Source organism: Oryza brachyantha, chromosome 12 (assembly GCF_000231095.2).
Source record: "Oryza brachyantha chromosome 12, ObraRS2, whole genome shotgun sequence".
Classification (NCBI taxonomy): Eukaryota; Viridiplantae; Streptophyta; class Magnoliopsida; order Poales; family Poaceae; genus Oryza; species Oryza brachyantha.
Genome location: NC_023174.2, coordinates 3,068,784 through 3,088,559, shown reverse-complemented (window position 1 = coordinate 3,088,559; position 19,776 = coordinate 3,068,784). Strand labels below are relative to the sequence as shown.

The window sequence follows — 19,776 nt, the reverse complement described above, 5'->3', positions numbered from 1 at the left end:
CAATTGAAAAAATAACTTGAAAAAGAAAAAAAAATTTATTGGTAGATACCTCCCCGACGAGAGATTTGACTTTTTAACACTCGTAAGATTGAGAGATTGAGGCTCGATTATTTGACATCATGGTTCACACTCAGATGGTTACTCAGATGTCAGATGGTTACTCAGATGGTTCCACGTGTCTTACTCGAGTGTAAGCATAACCAATTAGCTAGAGTGTAAACTTAACCAATTGGCCAACAAGGAAGTGTCACATCATCGGATTTATCCTCCGGGACCACGGGAGCAGCGAGCGAACCACTCCCAAAACCCTTCCTCTACCCGGCCGCCGGCGCCGACATGGCCGTCGCCCACCGCCTCCTCCGCCGCGGCCTCTCCGCCGCCTCCCCCCTCCCCTCTCTCCGCAGCCTCCTCCTCGTCTCCCCTCAGGTACACTCTCCACCCGTTAGTCTGTCCATTCACCCACGCCGCGCGGGGGGCACCGGTTCTTGATTTCTAGTGACGTTTCTTTCGATTTCAACCGCGAAGGAGCTCGGGAGGCGTCCGGCGAGCTCGGCAGCGGCGGGGGACGCGGCGGCTGAGCTGCGGGGCGCGCGGGAGGACGTCAAGCAGCTGCTCAAGTCCACCTCCTGCCATCCCATCCTGGTATGCTATGCTCTATGCTGTACACAAACACAAGCTTGTGCTCTTGTGCATAGGTGCGAGGAGGGAAATGGAATTTTTAGTTTATATATCTACCTATCAGCGCAGGTATTTTGCATCTGTACACAAGTTTGTTATCACTGTGACATGTAGTTGGAGAACTAGTACTGCAAGATGGTTCCACTTCCATGTGTGTTTGGTTAGTTATGCTGTTTAAAACATAATTTTTGGCCTCTAAAAGATGCTAGTGATGTAGTGCGCTCCTTTGTAGGATTCTCATACGATGTATGCACAACTATAGTAAACTTTTTAATTATCACAGTATTTGCGCAGTTCATGGTTCGCCGAATTCTTGATTTTACACACACACACACACACACATGACTTGTCTGTTGATTGAGTTACTCTTGGTTTCAGGTTCGCTTAGGGTGGCATGATGCTGGTACTTATGACAAGAACATTACTGAATGGCCGAAGTGTGGTGGGGCTAATGGTAGCTTGAGATTTGAGATTGAGTTAAAACATGGGGCTAATGCAGGTAGTTCTTCTGTTCCATCGTTGTCTGTTGTTCGTGATGCATGATGATTCTTACAATAGTCCTCTGCTGCAGGTCTTGTGAATGCATTGAAGCTGATCCAGCCCATCAAGGACAAGTATGCAGGTGTCACTTATGCAGATCTGTTTCAGCTTGCCAGTTCTACAGCCATTGAGGTTCCTTTTGCACTTCAACCTAATGATCTAAAGGTCTTGTGATTATTATTTAATGGTTATATGACTGCTTCGGTTTTCACAACTTAGGAAGCTGGTGGCCCCAAGATCCCCATGATCTATGGAAGAGTTGATGTTGCTGCCCCTGAACAATGCCCACCAGAGGGCAGACTTCCTGGTTAGTAACTTTTAGGTTCTATGGCCCAAATTTATTCGCAGACGTGATTTATGGTCTGGAAACTAAAATATAATGTTTTCCCTTCAGTGTCATGTCATACTGATCCCAAATTGCAATTGCAAGATGATGGATCATCATCTTACAGCTTCAATTGCCTAATGCTACTTTGTCCTAATTTGCTAAACTTAGAATATTGATAGCTTTCAAGGCATTGACTTTGAATTGATATGTGTTTCAAAACTCAAGAGACCAATTACAAATTTACTGTATTGATTCTTTCTTTTAATCTCAATTTATGAGTTATCATGTATGTAATTGAGATACCTGATTGACATATAACCCTCTTCAAGGAAATCACCCATATCTAAATCTTTATTTTGCTGCAATATATTTACATCAAAGTATTTAGATCATTAGATACAGTGTCAGGCTGTAAGCAATAGGGCACATAAATATAATTGGTAGTTCTCTTTATAACTTATGGTAATAGCCATGTCCTGTTTTTCTGTCACAATGAATTTATTTTCTTAAACAGACAACAGGTCTTCCTATAAGAGGCCGCTGCATTCCTGGTAATGCCTATTTGTCTACAAGGTTTAGGCAGGGTACATTATCCATGTATTTGTGGATTTTATTTCGTGAAATACCAAAATTGATGCAAACAGGCAAAAAGCATGTAAAACAGTTTTTTAATGAAATATTGCCCCTTTTTAGCTCTATAATCTGATGTAATCACATTTCAGATATGCAAATGTGCAAGAAAGATTACTCCAGTTGCAATATAACAGGAAAATGAAAAGCTGCACATACTGTGCAGAATGGAAATCAGGCCTATGATAATATTTTACTTGTGAAATTGATAAATATTGCTACCCATGAATTGCAGCAGTGTCAGATGTATGGTTTTTGTATTCACATGGCTTTGATATATTTCCTGCTGTGTCATATACTAACTTTGATATTTGAAATCTTGCGTTGATGATGATCTACCACTTTTCTCTGCATGTTCTTTTTGTTGCAATTTTCCTCCCTACATTTTACATTTCCACTCTTTCAGCTGCTGGTCCACCTTCACCCGCGGAACATTTGCGAGAAGTATTCTATAGAATGGGCCTGAGTGACAAGGTAGTTGCAGACTGCTTCATTGTTATATTCAAACATTTTTTCTGGGGATTACTAGTCACATCTGTTTTGTTGTCTGTAGGAAATTGTTGCGTTGTCAGGAGCTCATACACTTGGACGAGCTAGACCAGAGCGTAGTGGCTGGGGTAAACCAGAAACAAAATACACCGTATGTAACTTACATCTGTAGCTCATTGCATGATTTTAAGAATGAGTTGTCTATTGATGCATTTTTGGAGTATTGCATATTATTTAGTTCTTTTTCAGATTAGCTAGTGAAAATTAATTAAGTTATCATCATTGGCAACACTTACAGATCATGTACATATTGTTTGCTTCCTAGCAAAAGAACCATATTGAATTCCTAATATGTTCATTTTCATTTGGAGGAGTTTACGTCAGAATTTTTATATGGTTTATTACACCAAAGAAACAAAGAATGTGCTCGTAGTGTTCTTTGGCCATATTATAGTTCATCTCTAGTCGTGAATGGCCTATATGGCTATATTAGCATCAACGTTACAAACTTTCCTACCACAGTGCTTGCATTCCTATTACAAACATGTTCTTGTGGGTACCAGTATTAACTATATCTAGCATGTACACCTTCATGGAGTTCTTGCTGAAGAATATTCTGAATGCTAATTTCATGTTTGCCTAAAGCATGTACAACTTCATGAAGTTCTTGCTGAAGAATGTTCCGAATGATGAATTTCATGTTTGCCTAATTGATTGTTTGCTTGACTGGCAAAGAAAAATGGACCTGGTGCACCTGGAGGGCAATCTTGGACATCTCAGTGGCTCAAGTTTGACAACAGCTATTTCAAGGTGGGATGCACAATTTTCTATATCGATGCTAAGCATGATAGAAATTATGAAACTTATGCTGGTCTGCATAAATTCAGGACATCAAAGAACGACGAGATGAGGACCTTCTAGTGCTGCCTACTGATGCTGTGCTCTTTGAGGATTCGTCATTCAAGGTTAGCGAAGATGCTCATCAGCTCTTTTTATAAAGAATGCTAAAGCTGATGCTCTAAACTAAACGTTTTGCTTCCTTTGCCGTGCTTGAAGACCTATGCAGAAAAGTATTCTGAGAATCAGGATGCATTTTTCAAAGACTATGCTGAAGCTCATGCCAAACTGAGCAACCTTGGAGCAAAGTTTGATCCACCAAAGGTTAGTAGTATGTAGTAACATGAAAAGGAAACTGGAATGGAGGAAATAACTAGTCATCGTAACATGCTTGTCACTGAAATGGTGCAGGGTATTTCAATTGAGTGACTGACAAAAGCTGCTGATGAGCTGCATTTTGGCGAGTTCAAGACAATACCCTGATTCTTCTTGCTGTTGTTTTTGAATTGTATGCTTATAAAGCATATTCTGGTTTATTACATCCAGAATTTGACTCCTAATTGGCAGTTCTTGTTCTTGATGCTGTTTCTTGAGTTGTGCTCTTGATTAGAAATAAAAACAGCAGTTACCATTTTCATTTTCAGAACCAAACATTTACCACATTTTTTAATGATGTATGGTACTGCATTGAGCTGTTACAGAGGATCACCAAAATATAAAACAGAATTTATTACTGAATCCTTTTGTGATATTTTCCACGTAGAATTGTACATAACCAGCTATCCGAAATCGAATCGAATTATTTGGTAGTTTCTTTGGATCATCTGCTTCCAGATCCTGTTCCTTGATCACAACATAACTTAGTCATCATACATATAAAGTTACATCTGCCAATCCTACTATACAGATTTATGCCAATCCTACTATACAGATTTATTTTGAACTCACAACTGCACTGGGTTGTTTCTTTCGTTGAGAAAAGCATATACAATATACATTTATCATGTACCCAATTAATATATGTTACTGAGAAGGTATGATAATGAGTTTCATTTCCCTCTTGGAAACCCCAAGATAGCCTGGATCATGGCCCCCAGGTTGCCCTTGAGGACGCCCCTGAGGATCTTCAGCTTCGCCATGGAGTAGGGCGGGTACCTCGCCGCCGCCTCGCAGGCGAAGCCGCGCACCAGCACGGCCTTCTTGTGACTGAAGGCCTCGAAGCTGAAGCTTCCATGGTAGGCTCCCATGCCGCTCTCCCCAACTCCTCCGAACGGCAGGTACTGGTTGGTCAGCTGCAGCAGCAGTGATGTTGTTGCAGATGCAGACACACATCAGAAATTCAGGATCAGTCACTTGGTTAGCACTGTTTGTGTTTGCGTCAGTTCACATGAAAGCCATGATGTGCTTGGCTTAAGAAATGCACAATTAAGTGCCAGATTAATGCTGATTTGCAAGTCATGAGATGATTAGATGCAAAACTAGATGCCAGATTTAATGCTGATAATTACATGAACAGCTGTGTCGTTGACAAGCATCCCTCCTGCAGAGATGGCCGCCACATACTGTTCCTGGAGCTTGCTGTCCTTGGTGAAGAGGTAGGCTGCTAATGGCTTCGTCATGGAGTTGATGAGGGCAAGGCTCTCATGGATCTTGTCAACCTAAGAGGACAACACAACCATACCAAGCACGGCACGTGAGAATTTGAGATGTATTAATTGCATTGTTTAATTAATGGCAACACGTTGTCAATCTGCAGTAACCCATCTGTGATTGACTAGAAAGATCATTTATTAGCTCTAACCGTTATGATAGGGAGCAAGGGGCCAAAGATCTCCTCCTTCATGATCACCGAATCAAGGGGGACGTCCATGAAGATAGTTGGGGCTATCTTTCTGAAAATTTGGCAAAGAAACAAAATTTAACCGGTCATCCAAACTATGTATGATTCAGAAGCATTTGCCAGAGTTAGAACAGTAAAAATTCAGTCAACTTACAGCAGATGTTCACTTCTCTGACCACCGAACACGATCTTATCGGAGACAGACTCATCATCCATCAGCCTTTTCAGCCTGTTAAAATGGTTGGAATTCACAATTCGTGACAAGTCGGATGATCGCAGTGGGTCCTTCCCGTAGAACTTCTCCAAAACTTTCTCTAGAGCCTCCAGCTGGGTTCGTAGCACGGTTGATTAGTTAAAAACCTTTCACGGTAAAGTTTTTTAGGCTGCAGTGCAATATGTTGTCTTTTCCTTACCAACTTTGGTGCAAATGATTTTGTTGTTATGATGAAATCCGGAGAAATGCACGCCTGGCCATTGTTGCAACCCCATTTCCCGGCGGCTATCCTCTTGGCAGTAACCTACAAATCAAATTAGAAAGAAGATTGTGACATGAAAGAATAGGACAGCACAAGTTAAATTTGACCATAATTATTGTTCGGAATACATGCTTTAGAGAGTGAAAATGGCACAAAGTTGTTTTTTATGCAAGATATGTTTATTACAACAAAAACTTCTAAAATATTACACTCACGGAACTATTTTTAAATTTCACGTAAAAAGTTAAGTGGTCAAAGTTACATTTTATTGGCTTTATGAATCTCAAATGTCACATATTTATGACTGAAGGGAGTACGTGCCGGTGTCAGGTTGGGCGGCAAATCCTGAAGTGACAACGCTCTGCAGTTGCAAATTCAGACTTTCAGAGAGCAACTTACATGGAGGTTGACGTTAGAGTCGACAACAACCGGGCACTTTCCGCCGAGCTCCAGCACCACCGGCGTCAGGTGCTTCGCCGCCGACGCCATCACGATGCGTCCTATCTTGCCATTCCCTGCAACGCAACAATTTCAGTATTTCACAGAGTCTGTCAGATTAATTTCTGATTCATGTAAAGGAGCTAGCTTCCATTCTAGCTCCACAGTTCGTCAGGTTTCTGAGCCATGGAAGGAGCATCACTTCGAGCTCCATCAATGGCGGCAATGAATTTGGAATGGTATGGACCTACGTACCTGTGTAGAAGATCTTGTCCCATTTCTGTTCGAGCAGGGCGGTGGTTTCGGTGACGCCACCCTCGACGACCTTGATGCAGGTGCTGTCGACGTACCGCGGCAGCAGCTCGGCCAGCAGCGACGAGGTCGCCGGCGCCACCTCGGACGGCTTCAGCACGACGGCGTTGCCGGCGGCGATTGCTCCGATGATCGGGTCGATGGACAGCACTGTAGTGAATAAGCAAAATTAGCTTGATCATGCATGCGTGCTACTGACAGCGAAAATAATGCTAACTCGATCTGAACTACATACAACCTAAGAAGAAGAAGAAAAAAAATCTATCGATACTGATACCATCGAGGCATATAGCACATGATTTCACCCTTGACAAAAACAGTTAAATTTTGGAACCATTGGACATTGGTCACTTCAAAGTTCTTGTTACATTCCCTAGAAGCCTAGAACAGCTTGTAGCCAGACATTTTCAGAAGAATTTCAAAGGAATGTAGTCTGGTTTTCTTCCAATTGGATGAATTTGTAAATCTCTGGTTTCAGAAGAAACTAAGGATATGTTTAAACTCAATAGGATTTTCAAATCCCACCTTAGTTTTTTTCTCACTTTCCCCGATGAACATATAATTTATATTTGGCCATGTCTTAACTAGTAGGTTCTCTACGCGAGGCTGGATTTTAAAAGTATAATCGAATTTGGTACATAACTCATGACTTTGTTTATTTTGTATACAGCTATACCATTCAATCTAAGTTGTTATAATTTTGGCACACTACCACAATCAAATACTACCTCGTCCCATGAAAATTTTATTTTTCAATTTGTGACCAACGTTTGACCATTCGTCTTATTTGAAAATTTTGTAGAAAAACTTAAAAAAATTAGTAAGTACTATTAACGTTTTACCATTTAGTAACAATAAAAATAGTAATCACGAAAAATTCAAATAAGACGAAGAGACTGAGGTAGTAGTGCTTATTTTCCTCTTCGATTCCATTAACATGGTATTTCATTTAGACCTCTAGAGTGGATGTGATAACTTTTTTTTCCAGTAAATAGCAGATTTTAATAATGCAATAGATAGACGTTCCTCCCATATCATATGTATGTGTGTGTGTGTTATTGCATTCTATTCATGTTATTTTTCCTGTTTGCTGTGTTGTATAGATGCATCACGGAAGATGCATGTTGCAGGTGGTTGAGAGTTGTGACCTACGCGACAGGTCGAAAGTTTCTGTCGGAAGCTCTGCTTCTATCTGATACACATCTTAATCTCGCAATAAATAGTAAGGCGTTATCGAAAACTGAATTCTTTTTGAGAAATTAATTAGCCGATCAGCAGTTGCACTGCCATGTCGAAAATCAGAGTTTCTTTATGATCCACCGATAATCAAACAATTAAGAGGACGGCTACGAGCTAGCTAGTCAGCGATACTAGTTTGATTCCGAATTTATGGAAGCTCAACCAGAGACGTCGATCACTGATCATCATCGAATCACAATTCCAGAACACAGCTGAAATTTGATTGATTCGATTTGTAGGAGGGACTGCTGTGTGGCAAGTCCCCAACCGTACACATCACAATCATGCATGCCATATGCATGAGTAAAGTTCTTGGATCTAGCTTGCTATCAAATGTAGACGTGTACGTGTACTCTTGAGATCGATGGATATAAATGTTGAGTGTAAGAATTTATCATCGTGGACCTCATGTACACACCTCTTGCAACTTGTCAGTTCTAACTTTAGTGAATTGAGCGAAAGGGTACGAGACTTTCAAATTCATAATTTTTTTTCATAACTCTACTTTGCTATGAAAATATATAACAAAATAATATATATTTTTTATTAATTGTGCTAATATTACTGTTAAAATATCAGGGCCTAATTTATAAAAACCGTAGAAAGCAACGGGGTAGCAGACTCATTGTCTGCTAAATGCATTTAAAGTAGTAGTATAGATGAATTAGTTCGTGAAAAAAAGATGTGTTGTTTAAGCAAGAGTTGTGGGAAATTTAAGGCGGGGAATGGACATTGTTTGTTTACTGGTATACTGTTTTGGACTTTTGGTGTGGACTAAGAATCAAACAATAAGAGGGTTCACTGGGATGTGGCGAAACTGCTTATTAATTTGGATGGTGTTTTTTTTTTGGCAAACAAAATCTGTAGTATGGTGGAAACTTTCATTTCGATGAGATGGATTTCTCTGAGAATTCTAATCTGTAGGATGTATAGTTACATACACATATTTGCAAGAAGCGTATGTTTATAATTATAATATTTGTCTCCAATGTTAACGTGAGCTCGATCGCTTGGACGTCTCTCTCTCTCTCCCCGTTAGTATTCTCGTAACATATTTTCTAAAACTTATTTTATATATTTTATTTCATGTTTTATCACCGAGTCATACATCCCTAAATATTTGACGCTATTAACTTTTTTATACACGTTTGATCATTCGTCTTATTAAAAAAAATTATCAAATATGTAAAATTATATATATATTAAAATATATTTAACAATACACGAAATGATATAAAAATAATTAAATATTAAATATTTTTTAAATAAGACAAACAGTTAAACATGTATAAAAAAGTCAACGGTGTTAAACATTTGGAGGACGGAGGGAGTATTATATAGCACTCAAATGCCATGCATGTATCCCGGCCATAGCAACCAGAGTGGCCATAATGCTTAATTAATTCGTTCAACGCTATCTAAAAGATCCATCTTTTACATGCCGTGATGTGTTTCGAGTCTAGGCAGCTTCCTGACTGGTCCAACTTTCATGTATATTTTAATTATTTCATACTTTCAGAATATAATATTTTTGGTTTTCAACATAAATATAAAATCAGCTTGTCAAATACTGAAATATTAAAAAATAATTGTTGCACTAAACAAGACCATCGTAATCCACATAAAATAAAACGATATTATTTGCAGCAGGGTTTTAAGTAACTCTGGCCACGACGAACAAATTACTCGAATATTTTTCCAGACAGACCTAATTTTTTAATCATTTTTATTCTAATAATTTGATTACTTAAAAGGATATAGTATTTAAAACTTTTAAAACTATGACTAGGAATCGTGACGAAGGATGGAGCAGGTGCAAAGAGGCAGGGATGTCAATGGCATGTCATGCACAGGGTCACGCAATTTCCATCGGATATGATTTGCGTGTTGGACTTCTGCTATTCAACGGAAATAAAAATAAAAATCCTAAATCAAAGTATTATAAGGTGATTGTTTGGCTTTTCTAAGTAAAAATCAAACAACATATTTATAAATAAAAAACCATGTATAAATAAACTTTTTATACATGTATCCTTATCGATCTAAAAATTAAGACTAAAAAGTTTAATATTTAAATTCACGTATGTGTCCTACGATAACAACCTTAAAATTTAATATTTAATTTTTGGTTTATTAGCCATAAGCAGATATGAAAAGATGGAGCTGATATAGTACTTGTTTGCGAGCAATCAAATCAGTTAAAAATGTTATACGCGCGCACTTAATCAATTACGTTTACCGTGAAATTAAAGAGAGATGGATCGATCAAATTAATAGAAGCATACGTGAATCATAATCAATTAGTTTTGGCCAACTTACGGAAAGGGTAGTTCCATGCCGAGATGACGAGCACGACGCCGAGGGGCTCCGCCGTGACCCTCGCCGTTGACGGGAACGTCATCAGCGAAGCATGGACCTGAATGCCGGGTACACACGTGCGGTAATTAATAAGGAAGCAATTTAGGATATACCCCATATTAATAACTTATTAGTTAAACCAAACTAAGGTTTAGATAACCAATGAGCAAATATTTTCTTTCATGCCATTCTCAGTGAGAGCTATATAAAGGTTTTATTCTAATTAAATAAGGTGTCACATCAGCTAATACAGAGACATGATAGAAACATTTGTAAGGACGCAAGAGCAATTCCATCATGATGAAATTGGTGCTCACTATTTCCAACGTGTTAAAAACCGTCACCCTCATCTGTTAGCATCTGCTTATGTTATAAGTTAAAATTTGAAAAAATATAGAATTAATTTTGAGGTTTTTTCACCGAAGTTTATTTGTTAGCTTTGTTTTTTAATCGCTAAGAATACGTATATAAAAGTTTTATTCATAATTGATTTAATAGAAATGGTTTATGCTTCACCTCAAAACATTTCATTAACTCCTACTTAGATGACACATTTAAATGATATGCTATTTTTAAAAACCATGAAACGGAACTTTTTATTGAAATATTTGGTTTCATTCATTAAGTCAAATATCCTTAAATAACACGGTACTGTCAGGAACCATGCAATAAAACCTTGCCCCGAGAATGGTCTAAGGGTAGTTGAGGAGATACCAATATTACATTATGTACTGTGTAAACGATATATTCGTAAATAAAAAATAATTTATGAATAAAACTTTTATGCAGATGTTCTTAGCAATCTAAAAGCACTGGTTAAAAAAACTACTACAAAAACTAAAACCAATGACTGAAAAATAAACTATGATGAAAAACCTCTAAATTTAATGTCAAAATTTAAATTTTGGCTTATAACCATGAGTAAAAGTGAAATATGATGGTGTTAGTGTGTGGTGATTTTTTATACTACAAAGGTATCTGAAAAATTGTCAAGTGGTTTAATCCTCTTCTATCCAGCGTTCAGATAATTTATATTGACCAGTTACAGTAAATTATTATGACTTACTATGCACTCCTTAAGTTATTGCGCTCGATGAAAAAGAACCAATATAATATGACCTTTAACAAGTGGTAAATAAAAGAACGAAAGTGACCTTGCGATTTTCGACAGTGATAGTAAGCTGTCATAAGCACAAGCTGCACTGGCTAAATTGGCACAGAAGAAGAACACCATCTACTTATGAAATGAGCCATTTTTTCATTTGCCAGCCAATTGTTTCAATCACTAATAAACATCAAACAACTCGGATGGCTGTTTTTAAGGTCAAACAAAGAATCTAACTAGTAACTTAAAAATGCACCCAATCCTAGTCAATATGAAAAGTAAACTTCATCGAACCTGACTAGGAAATACTAGGGCTGCGTTCAGTAGTTGGTTAGGGTGGGTCAGTTATCCGGCGTGGAAAACATAATAACATATTAATACATGATTATTTAATTATTAATTATTAAAAAAATATATTAATATGATTTTTTAAAATAACTTTCCTATATAAAATTTTTATAAAGTTTAGTAGTTTAGGAAGCGTGCGTGCAAAAAAAGAGAGGTTTAGATAGTCGAACGCGGCCTAAAAAGGCAAACATTTACAGTAAATTTGTAACACACCTATATTACATACATTCTAGTGATACACTGTACAAGTTTAGCAGGTTTGTTGTGTCGATTATTACAGTTTGATATCCTTTTGGAGTGACGAATGTTTTTTTTGGGTGTAATGATGTTTAATGAAGTTGTAGTAGCTGGGATATAATATATATACCTTTTGGGGTTTCATCCATTTCTTGAGATTCTTGAGGGCGAACTCACATGAGGATTTGACCAGCGCTATCTGCAGCACAGATTTATATTATGAGCATCAATATAAATGGCCAGTTCTCCTGCTGCCAGTTCATCCAAAAAATAAAAACACAGAATTTCATCAGCAGCAGAGCGGTGTGGCAAGGTGTAACAGCATATCCACATGCATTGATGTCCAGCATCGTTGGATCAGGAAAGTCAGTTCCTTTCCTCAGCTGTACGCTGTGAAACTGTAATAGTTAAATTTAAAGCACAGCGAACATCTAAATAAAATCAGCATCATAAATCGTGGTAATTAGGAAGCAAGTAGCAACAACGACGTGGTAGTGCTGATCAAGCGTCGATATCTGCAGGACTGTTCGACTGTACGTCTTGGTATGTCTACTGTGCAGCTATTATCAAGACAAAGTATGATGAATCGAACACGCAAAATTCATACTAGTATACGACATTAATGATCATTCAGATGATCAAATTAGGGCATACTAGTAGACTACATCAATGAACATTCAGATAATCACAATTAAGGATGATTTAGGACGAAAAATGTTGCAGCTAGCAGATCAAATCGTTACCGAATCAACCGACATATTTGATTTTTCCTAAAAGGAGAGGGAGAGATGATGAGGGGAGATCGGGTCGGATCGGGGATTGCCTCGTGGACGTAGGACTCGGTGGAGGGCTTGGCGAGGTCGGCGTGGAGGGCGCGGCACACCTCCGCCTCCGCCTCCGCCGCCATCCGCAGCAGCCCGCGGAGCTGCGCCGCGCGCCACTCCGCGCCCCGCGTCCGCCCCGCCGCGAACCTCCCCCGCAGCGCCGCCACCTCCTCCTCCACGCTCTTCGCCGCCGCCGCCATGCACGCACGCACTGCAATCTCTCCCTCGATCGATCGCCTCTCTGCTTCGGTCGATCAGGATGGATGCTGCTCTGCTTGCTGCCAAATTTTGAGATGGCGGAGGCTCTTTATATAAAAAAACCCATGCGCGCAGGATTTAATGGCAACTGAGATTGCCGTAGACTGACGTGTGGGTCCACCTGCCAGTGAGCAATACTATGGGGCACGTGGGGTTTATCTGTCAGTGAGCAATATTGCGGGACAATGCTGTAGAGGATAGACATTCGTTTATTGGACGGTTCATAGCACGACATCAAAATGGGACCACCAAATTCGTTTCGTGGAAAAAATATGTACTTATTTAATTTAGTTGTGATTTGTTATATTAATAAAGTAATTTTCAGCTTGTATTTTTATATACTTGGAAAAAATTGAATGGTCAAGTATATGTTAACCGTGTCAAATAAAAAAAATCGGAGGAATCTGATTTGAATTTTTAGAATTTTCTGGAACCCACTTTGTTGCAAAGAAAAAGCATATTAGTTCCCTATACAATTGTAAAATTTACACAATAAACGTGGAAAAAATTAAGGAAAACAAAGGGAGATGTGAAAAGAAAATGTGGCATGGCATTTGTTATAATTTTGACGACCAAAAGTTTTATATGATAAAGTTTACAATATTATAACTTATGTACACAACAACAACACTATAGCAACATTAATTTTTTAAAAAAAATTACATGCCAGCAAGAATACTATATTGCAATGTATATGATATCAACAATTAAAGTAACGAGCTTGTTGTTGCAAACGTGGTATTATTCTACTCTTTGATAGATAGCAAGTAGCTCTTATAACTTGATCGACAGGGCCCAACTATTATGCCATTTCTTCTTTATTTTTTTTACTTAGTTAAACTGCAAAAGCATACATAAATTTAACCCCTTATAAAACATTTTTCACTTGGTTTTTGATCGATATTGATGTAATTTGCTGAATCAGTTTTGAGACGGCTGTGTATGCACCATATTTGTAATCTTGGGATGGAATTTCTAATTTTTCTAATCTTTTTTGCCTGGATAGGATTAGGTATACCGGTGAGTAAGCTTCCTTTTGGACCTTTTGTCACCGCAAAAAAAATATTTTGGATAAATTCACATTTAACCTTCTTTGCCTGGAGTTTGTGAAGTTCAGTTCTTCAGAGTAGAAAGAATCAAACAAAAGTAAAGGAAACGTTTTAGCCAGTGTTGTGAAAAATGGCCGACTCGGCCGTTTAGTCGGCCGTTTAATCGGTGACGGTAGTAAAACCGTTTCGTATCGATAATACGGTCATGATTTTACGTTTATGAACGTTAAATTTCTGTATTTAGCGGTTAATCATCCGTTTTTATGTTTAATCGTCCGCATAATCCGTATAAATAGAAAAATCTGCCGTCACAATAGCTAACCTATCTAGACTCTATACATTTTATTTTGGTATGTTTGACAACTAATTATACTTATATTTATGCCTATGTTTACTACCATTTATATTTTATTATATTTTTTACAATTTATAATAAAAATAAACTAAAAATATTACTATTTGGAATAAATTCTAGCCTTTACATGACATGATTATTTTATGATTGCTCAAATTAATAATGGTATAAATACATCTATTTTATATGATCTTAGACATTTAAATATCTCCAAAAGAAAGAGTAATACTAATGTATACATATATTAATATAAACGTTATATTTCCGTATAATTCCGATTAATCGTCCGTATTCCGATTAATCATTTGACGGCACCCTCTCCGTCCGACATCCGTATTCCGTTTTCCACAACACTGGTTTTAGCTGCATCACGCTTCATTCGCCTACTCCTATCCCTCTATAAATTTCATTCTTGAAATTCTAGAGAGTTGTAGAAATTTCTTTCAGATATTTGTATGGCCAATTCAAACTAAGCACATTTGATTTTTCGTTCATTCCAAAACAATAACGAAACTCTCGATCCAATAACAACACATATTTCTGTAGAACCTAACAGGCAATCTAGACATTTTCAGCCAATCAAGTGCTCAGAGGAAATTTGAAGAATCAAAGCTCTAAATCTCACTTGGGGCCTTGTTCAGTTAATCCCAGGATATATTAGGAGAGGAATAATTCCACACTGAAAAAAAGGCAAAGAAGGCCTGAGGGAGGAATATATCAGTTAAACCGAACAAGGTTTTGCGAGTGGCAGGCTGCTTCCTGTTCCTGACGCATGTTTTCTGCTGGTTGCTAGAGAACCAACCTTACTGTTGTTTCTCTCTTTCCGAATTGACCAAGCAGCTAGAATGACGCTCGCTCCTGTCATATCCTCTCCTTGTTTTGGTGACCAGGCAAAGGTAGCGAGGGTACTCCCTACTCCCTCAGGCTCGATAATACTACCTCTATACCTCTGTAGCTGTCTCTAAATGCTTCACGCCGTTAATTTTTTAATGCACATTTGACCATTTGTTTTATTTAAAAAATTTACATAATTACTAATTATTTTTATATCATTTTATTTATTGTTAAGCATATTTTTATGTATATATATAGCTTGACATATTTAAAAAAAATTGAATAAGACGAATGGTCAAACGTGTATAAAAAAGTCAACGGCATCAAACATTTAGGAACGGAAGAAGTACTTATTATCTAAATTGTAGATAATGACATGATCTTTCAAAAACCACTTTGATCAGTATTTTCTATAGAAATACCAATAAATATATGATTCATTGAAGTGTCTTTCAAGTTTAATCTATGTATGATATATATATTCTCCATGCTCCTAAAGTAAATACTCCCTCCGTTTTTTTAACGTCGTTGACTTTTGGACTGTGTTCATCTTATTCAGTTTTTTTAAAAAAAATATATGCAAGATTGTAAGTCATGCTAAAAGTTTCTTCGATGATAAATTGAACCATAACAAAATAATTTATAACTATATATAATTTTTGAATAAGATGATCATTCAAAAGTTAACATCGTCAAATAAATAAGAGTGAAGTGCACCAGCGGTCTCTAAACTTATATGCATGTGTCATATATGTTTCTGAACTCTCAAAATGCATTTTGGATACCCGAATTTGTCTGGGTGTCATAAAGATCCAAACGTGCTCCAACCCGCTCCATCCGCTGACGTGGTATGCCACGATGGCGCCTACGTGTTAGTGGGGTTATGTGGGTCCCACATGTTAGTATCTCTCTCCTCCTTATTTCTTGTCTCTCACTTCTTGATTCCTCCACTAACATGTGGGACCCACACAACCCACTAACATGTAGATGCCACCGTGGCTGCCACGTCAGCGGATAGAGCAGGTCAGAGCCCGTTTGGACCTATATGGCACCCTAGACAAGTTTGAGGACCCAAAAATATATTTTAAAAGTTCATAAATCTAGATGATACATACACAAGTTTAGGGACCGACGGTGCAATTCACTCAATAAAAAAATAGAGAGAGAACTTTAAAAATTGTTTGTAGTCAAAGTTTTAAAACGATAAAGTATCGTAGAACTAGAGGGAGTAATGCATGTACAAGAGATTCCGACAAACTAAAAAGAATGAAAAATCGTCTAGAATGGCAAAGGTACCACACAAATTTGTGCAGAATTGAGGAGATAACCATCAGATGCAGCAATGGCATGTAGAGATCAATCCAACAGATCATTAGAAGGTTAAATATATTAGTTCTAGTGAAAGGAAAATAAAACTGTGAAGCAGACATAGGAGCTCATCTTAACAAGTAATCACAGGACATCCAAATGATATGAAATTTACCAAACTACATTACTGTTTTGACTTAAAGACAAGGGACAGAGGACAGGAAGAGTTGCCGAACCATTCATTCCTAGGAAAGGAACTTCTGCCCAACATGATTCATGTTTGGTCTCTGGTTCCGTTCTTTCTCCAAGCACAGGACAGCAAGCTCTAGCACCAGCAGCACCTCGGAGCGCACAAAGTTTCCATCCAATCTAGGATCCACAACGCCATCGATCCACGTTTGATCATCGGTTTTGATCTTTTCTGTTACTGTCCACACTAGCTGCCTCAATGCAGCACCTTCATCTCCACTGCCATTTGCAGGTAGTTCAGACACTCGAAGCCCCATGACTAACTCCAGAAGCACTACTCCATAGCTATACACATCGACCTTTTCAGATATGGGGAGGCTGGAAACCCATTCTGGAGCAATGTAACCCCTAGTGCCTCGAATCTTTGACATGCTGGGATCAGCCTGGTCTCTCTGTAGCATCTTTGCGAGCCCAAAGTCGCTGATTTTGGGCTCAAAATCCTGGTCCAGAAGTATGTTCTCGGGCTTTACGTCGCAATGGATGATCCAGTCCATACACTCATGGTGAAGGTAGGCTAGCCCTTTGGCCACACCAACTGCAATCTTGTACCTATGTTGCCACTGCAGCTGCCCCTTGCCATGAAACAAGAACATGGCCAATGAACCGTTCTCGATATACTCGTAGACCAGAAGCCTGTAGCTTCCCTCTGAACATACACCCATTACTCTCACCAGATTCATGTGGTAAATCCTTCCAATCACACTTACCTCTGTCTGAAACTCAGCCTCACCTTGCTTCACATCTTTGAGCTTCTTGATGGCAACCATGCGATTATCAGCTAGAACACCTTTGTACACAGATCCATATCTCCCACGGCCAAGCTCATCTCTGAAATTCCTAGTAGCCTTCTGCAATTCTTTGTAGGTAAACCTACGGAAATGATGTGTAACAATCCTGTAGCCTTCCTCCGCTGCCCACATCGCCGATCGTGCCGAGTGTGTTTTTGCCATGAACCACCAGCCAAAGGCAATGAAGCAGAGCTCCACAAGAAAGAACACAGCCAGGAAACAGTACAAGTAGTACCACATTGTACCCATCCCTTTGCTACCGTGTGCAGTATAATTGAATGTCTGTGTTTTTGATGCATTGCAAACATGGAGACGATTGGCAAGTTCAGAAGCAGATGCTTGTGACTGGGACGACAGAAAGCTCCGAGGAATCTTGACATATGCTGTGCCAGGGTATCCCGGAACTGTCTTGCCATTGAAGAGAGCAGACTTCAGGAAGCAGCCATTTGGGTATACCTTGTACACGAATGCTAAGCATGAGCAGCTCGACAAGCACATCTCCCTGCAAGCCTGCAGTGACGTCGACATGACGTAGTTCAGATCAGAGCCCCAGAAGTCGGTCTCGGGAATGCGCACGAAGCTCATTTTCTGGCCATCGCTGTTGCAGGTGAGGTTGAATACTGGCTTGCAGCCGCTGCTCCAATCACTAGGATCACTGACTACATAACCAGGAGGGCAAGAACAGCCAGGCATTGGCGTGTACCCACATATCCCATTCCAACCACAAAGTCCATGAATTTCACAGGCCTGGGATAAAGCCATCCAAGAATTGTGCCAGCTCCCATCCGACTCATTCAGGCTGTAAAGCCTGAGATTTCCATCGTAGTCCAATGTGAGTCTCCTTTTGATCTCCAAACCCCAATCTGAAGCATAAAACGTGGTGTTATCGCTCGACACAAACTTCCCCAGCTTGTCAAGAACACCACTCCTGCTACGGTTGTACGAGATCCTGTAGTTTTCCCAGCTGCTGCGGTCAGGGTTAGGCCAGTAGAGGATAGAAATGTCTGGCCCATCATAAGCAAGCGATAAAACATACCGATCATCGAATCGTAGGGTGTAGTAACTTGTTGGGTGTGAGAGATCAGTTGATACCAGCTTCACGGTGGCTGTAACCGGCTGCATCGGGAGCAGAGTGTTGGTTGGATGATCAAAGCTTTGCCAGAGGATGCCGCCGTATTGATCCTTCACCACAAGGTTTCCAGAGTCCAAGAGCTCGGCACGAACAGCTTCTGTGGAGCTATTGATTTGCCATACGACCATGCCATCGTAGTCTGTGAGAACCATGCTCCCATCCTTGTCCAGCGTGACCTTCGATCCGCTCTCATGCACAGGGCGGTCTTGATTTGCACTCCAGGCGATGGTTCTGTCAGCTGAGTTGGTGAACCAGATTGACAAGGTGAACGCAGTGGATGAAAGGTTGTAGAAGCCAAACGAGAAGGTACCATCCATTGACTGCAACACATCAGAGGCATGCTTCGTGGAGAGGGAAGACCCTCTATGCAGGTAATTAACATAACCAGCCACTGCAGAAATAGGAGCTAGAAAGGAAGATAATATGAGGTTTAGTATCACAAAAGAGCTTGCCATGATATGCTTTTAAAGAGCAAGATCCTAGGAGAAGAAAATGCTGCTGCTGTATCATGCAGGAGGAGGAATGAAATCAGTTGCAGGTATATCTTTTGCATAGTTCCATAGCCATATGTATAATCATGTGAGTTAAAAAAAAATGCAAACAAGCACATGGCAAGTGATTAGAGACCTAATTAAGATTAATAATACAATAGACTTGAGTACCTTTGAATATGGCAAGAGAAAAGCCGGAATGTATGACCTGGACTGCCAGAGAATACGGTCCAATATAATGATATTCCTTGTCCTTATCAGTTTCTTAATCCTATTATAGATGACAAAATGTCACCCGATATCAGTTTGGCTGTCCACCAAGATGAAGATTTCAGGCCTTAATATATGTTTTCTTGAATCTATTATATGCTTATAAGCTAGGGCAAGCACATAGTTATCTAATAAAACTGGAACAGTACATCTTTTCTTGATTGACAGTAGTACAATGAAACAATTGGATGCCGCTGATAATTTGGTTTATCTAATTTGGCATAGATATCAATTACCATTTTCCATACATCTTTGCTAACTGACATTTTCATGCCAGTATTTTAGCATGATTCTATTATTGGGGTACTTTTGCATTCAATTAACCTTTAACACATTCCATGGGGATTTATATTTGGGCATATT

The 19,776-nt window shown here is 39.1% G+C and overlaps 3 protein-coding genes across 3 annotated transcripts; 1 reads left to right on the top strand and 2 right to left on the bottom strand.

The window, feature by feature from the left end:
• The first annotated feature begins 243 nt into the window (after window positions 1-243).
• On the top strand, window positions 244-4,254 carry LOC102719916 (probable L-ascorbate peroxidase 6, chloroplastic/mitochondrial). Its single transcript, XM_015843225.2, has 11 exons — window positions 244-426; window positions 526-642; window positions 1,057-1,177; window positions 1,250-1,350; window positions 1,438-1,525; window positions 2,583-2,650; window positions 2,730-2,816; window positions 3,401-3,475; window positions 3,553-3,630; window positions 3,722-3,826; window positions 3,914-4,254. The coding sequence occupies exons 1-11, from the start codon at window positions 337-339 to the stop codon at window positions 3,929-3,931; spliced, it is 948 nt and encodes a 315-aa protein (XP_015698711.2). The 5' UTR covers window positions 244-336; the 3' UTR covers window positions 3,932-4,254.
• Window positions 4,255-4,270: 16 nt separating this feature from the next.
• On the bottom strand, window positions 4,271-12,973 carry LOC102718507 (aldehyde dehydrogenase family 3 member H1-like). Its single transcript, XM_006663805.2, has 10 exons — window positions 12,679-12,973; window positions 11,986-12,054; window positions 10,127-10,223; window positions 6,512-6,718; window positions 6,218-6,333; window positions 5,756-5,860; window positions 5,497-5,669; window positions 5,304-5,394; window positions 5,011-5,160; window positions 4,271-4,794 (listed from the first exon to the last, which is right to left on the bottom strand). Exons 1-10 carry the CDS (start codon window positions 12,877-12,879, stop codon window positions 4,552-4,554), a joined length of 1,452 nt encoding a protein of 483 aa, XP_006663868.2. The 5' UTR covers window positions 12,880-12,973; the 3' UTR covers window positions 4,271-4,551.
• Window positions 12,974-16,604: 3,631 nt separating this feature from the next.
• LOC102718227 (putative receptor protein kinase ZmPK1) lies at window positions 16,605-19,107 on the bottom strand. The gene has a single exon (XM_015843087.1). It carries the CDS (start codon window positions 19,105-19,107, stop codon window positions 16,729-16,731), a length of 2,379 nt encoding a protein of 792 aa, XP_015698573.1. The 3' UTR covers window positions 16,605-16,728.
• Window positions 19,108-19,776: the final 669 nt, after the last annotated feature.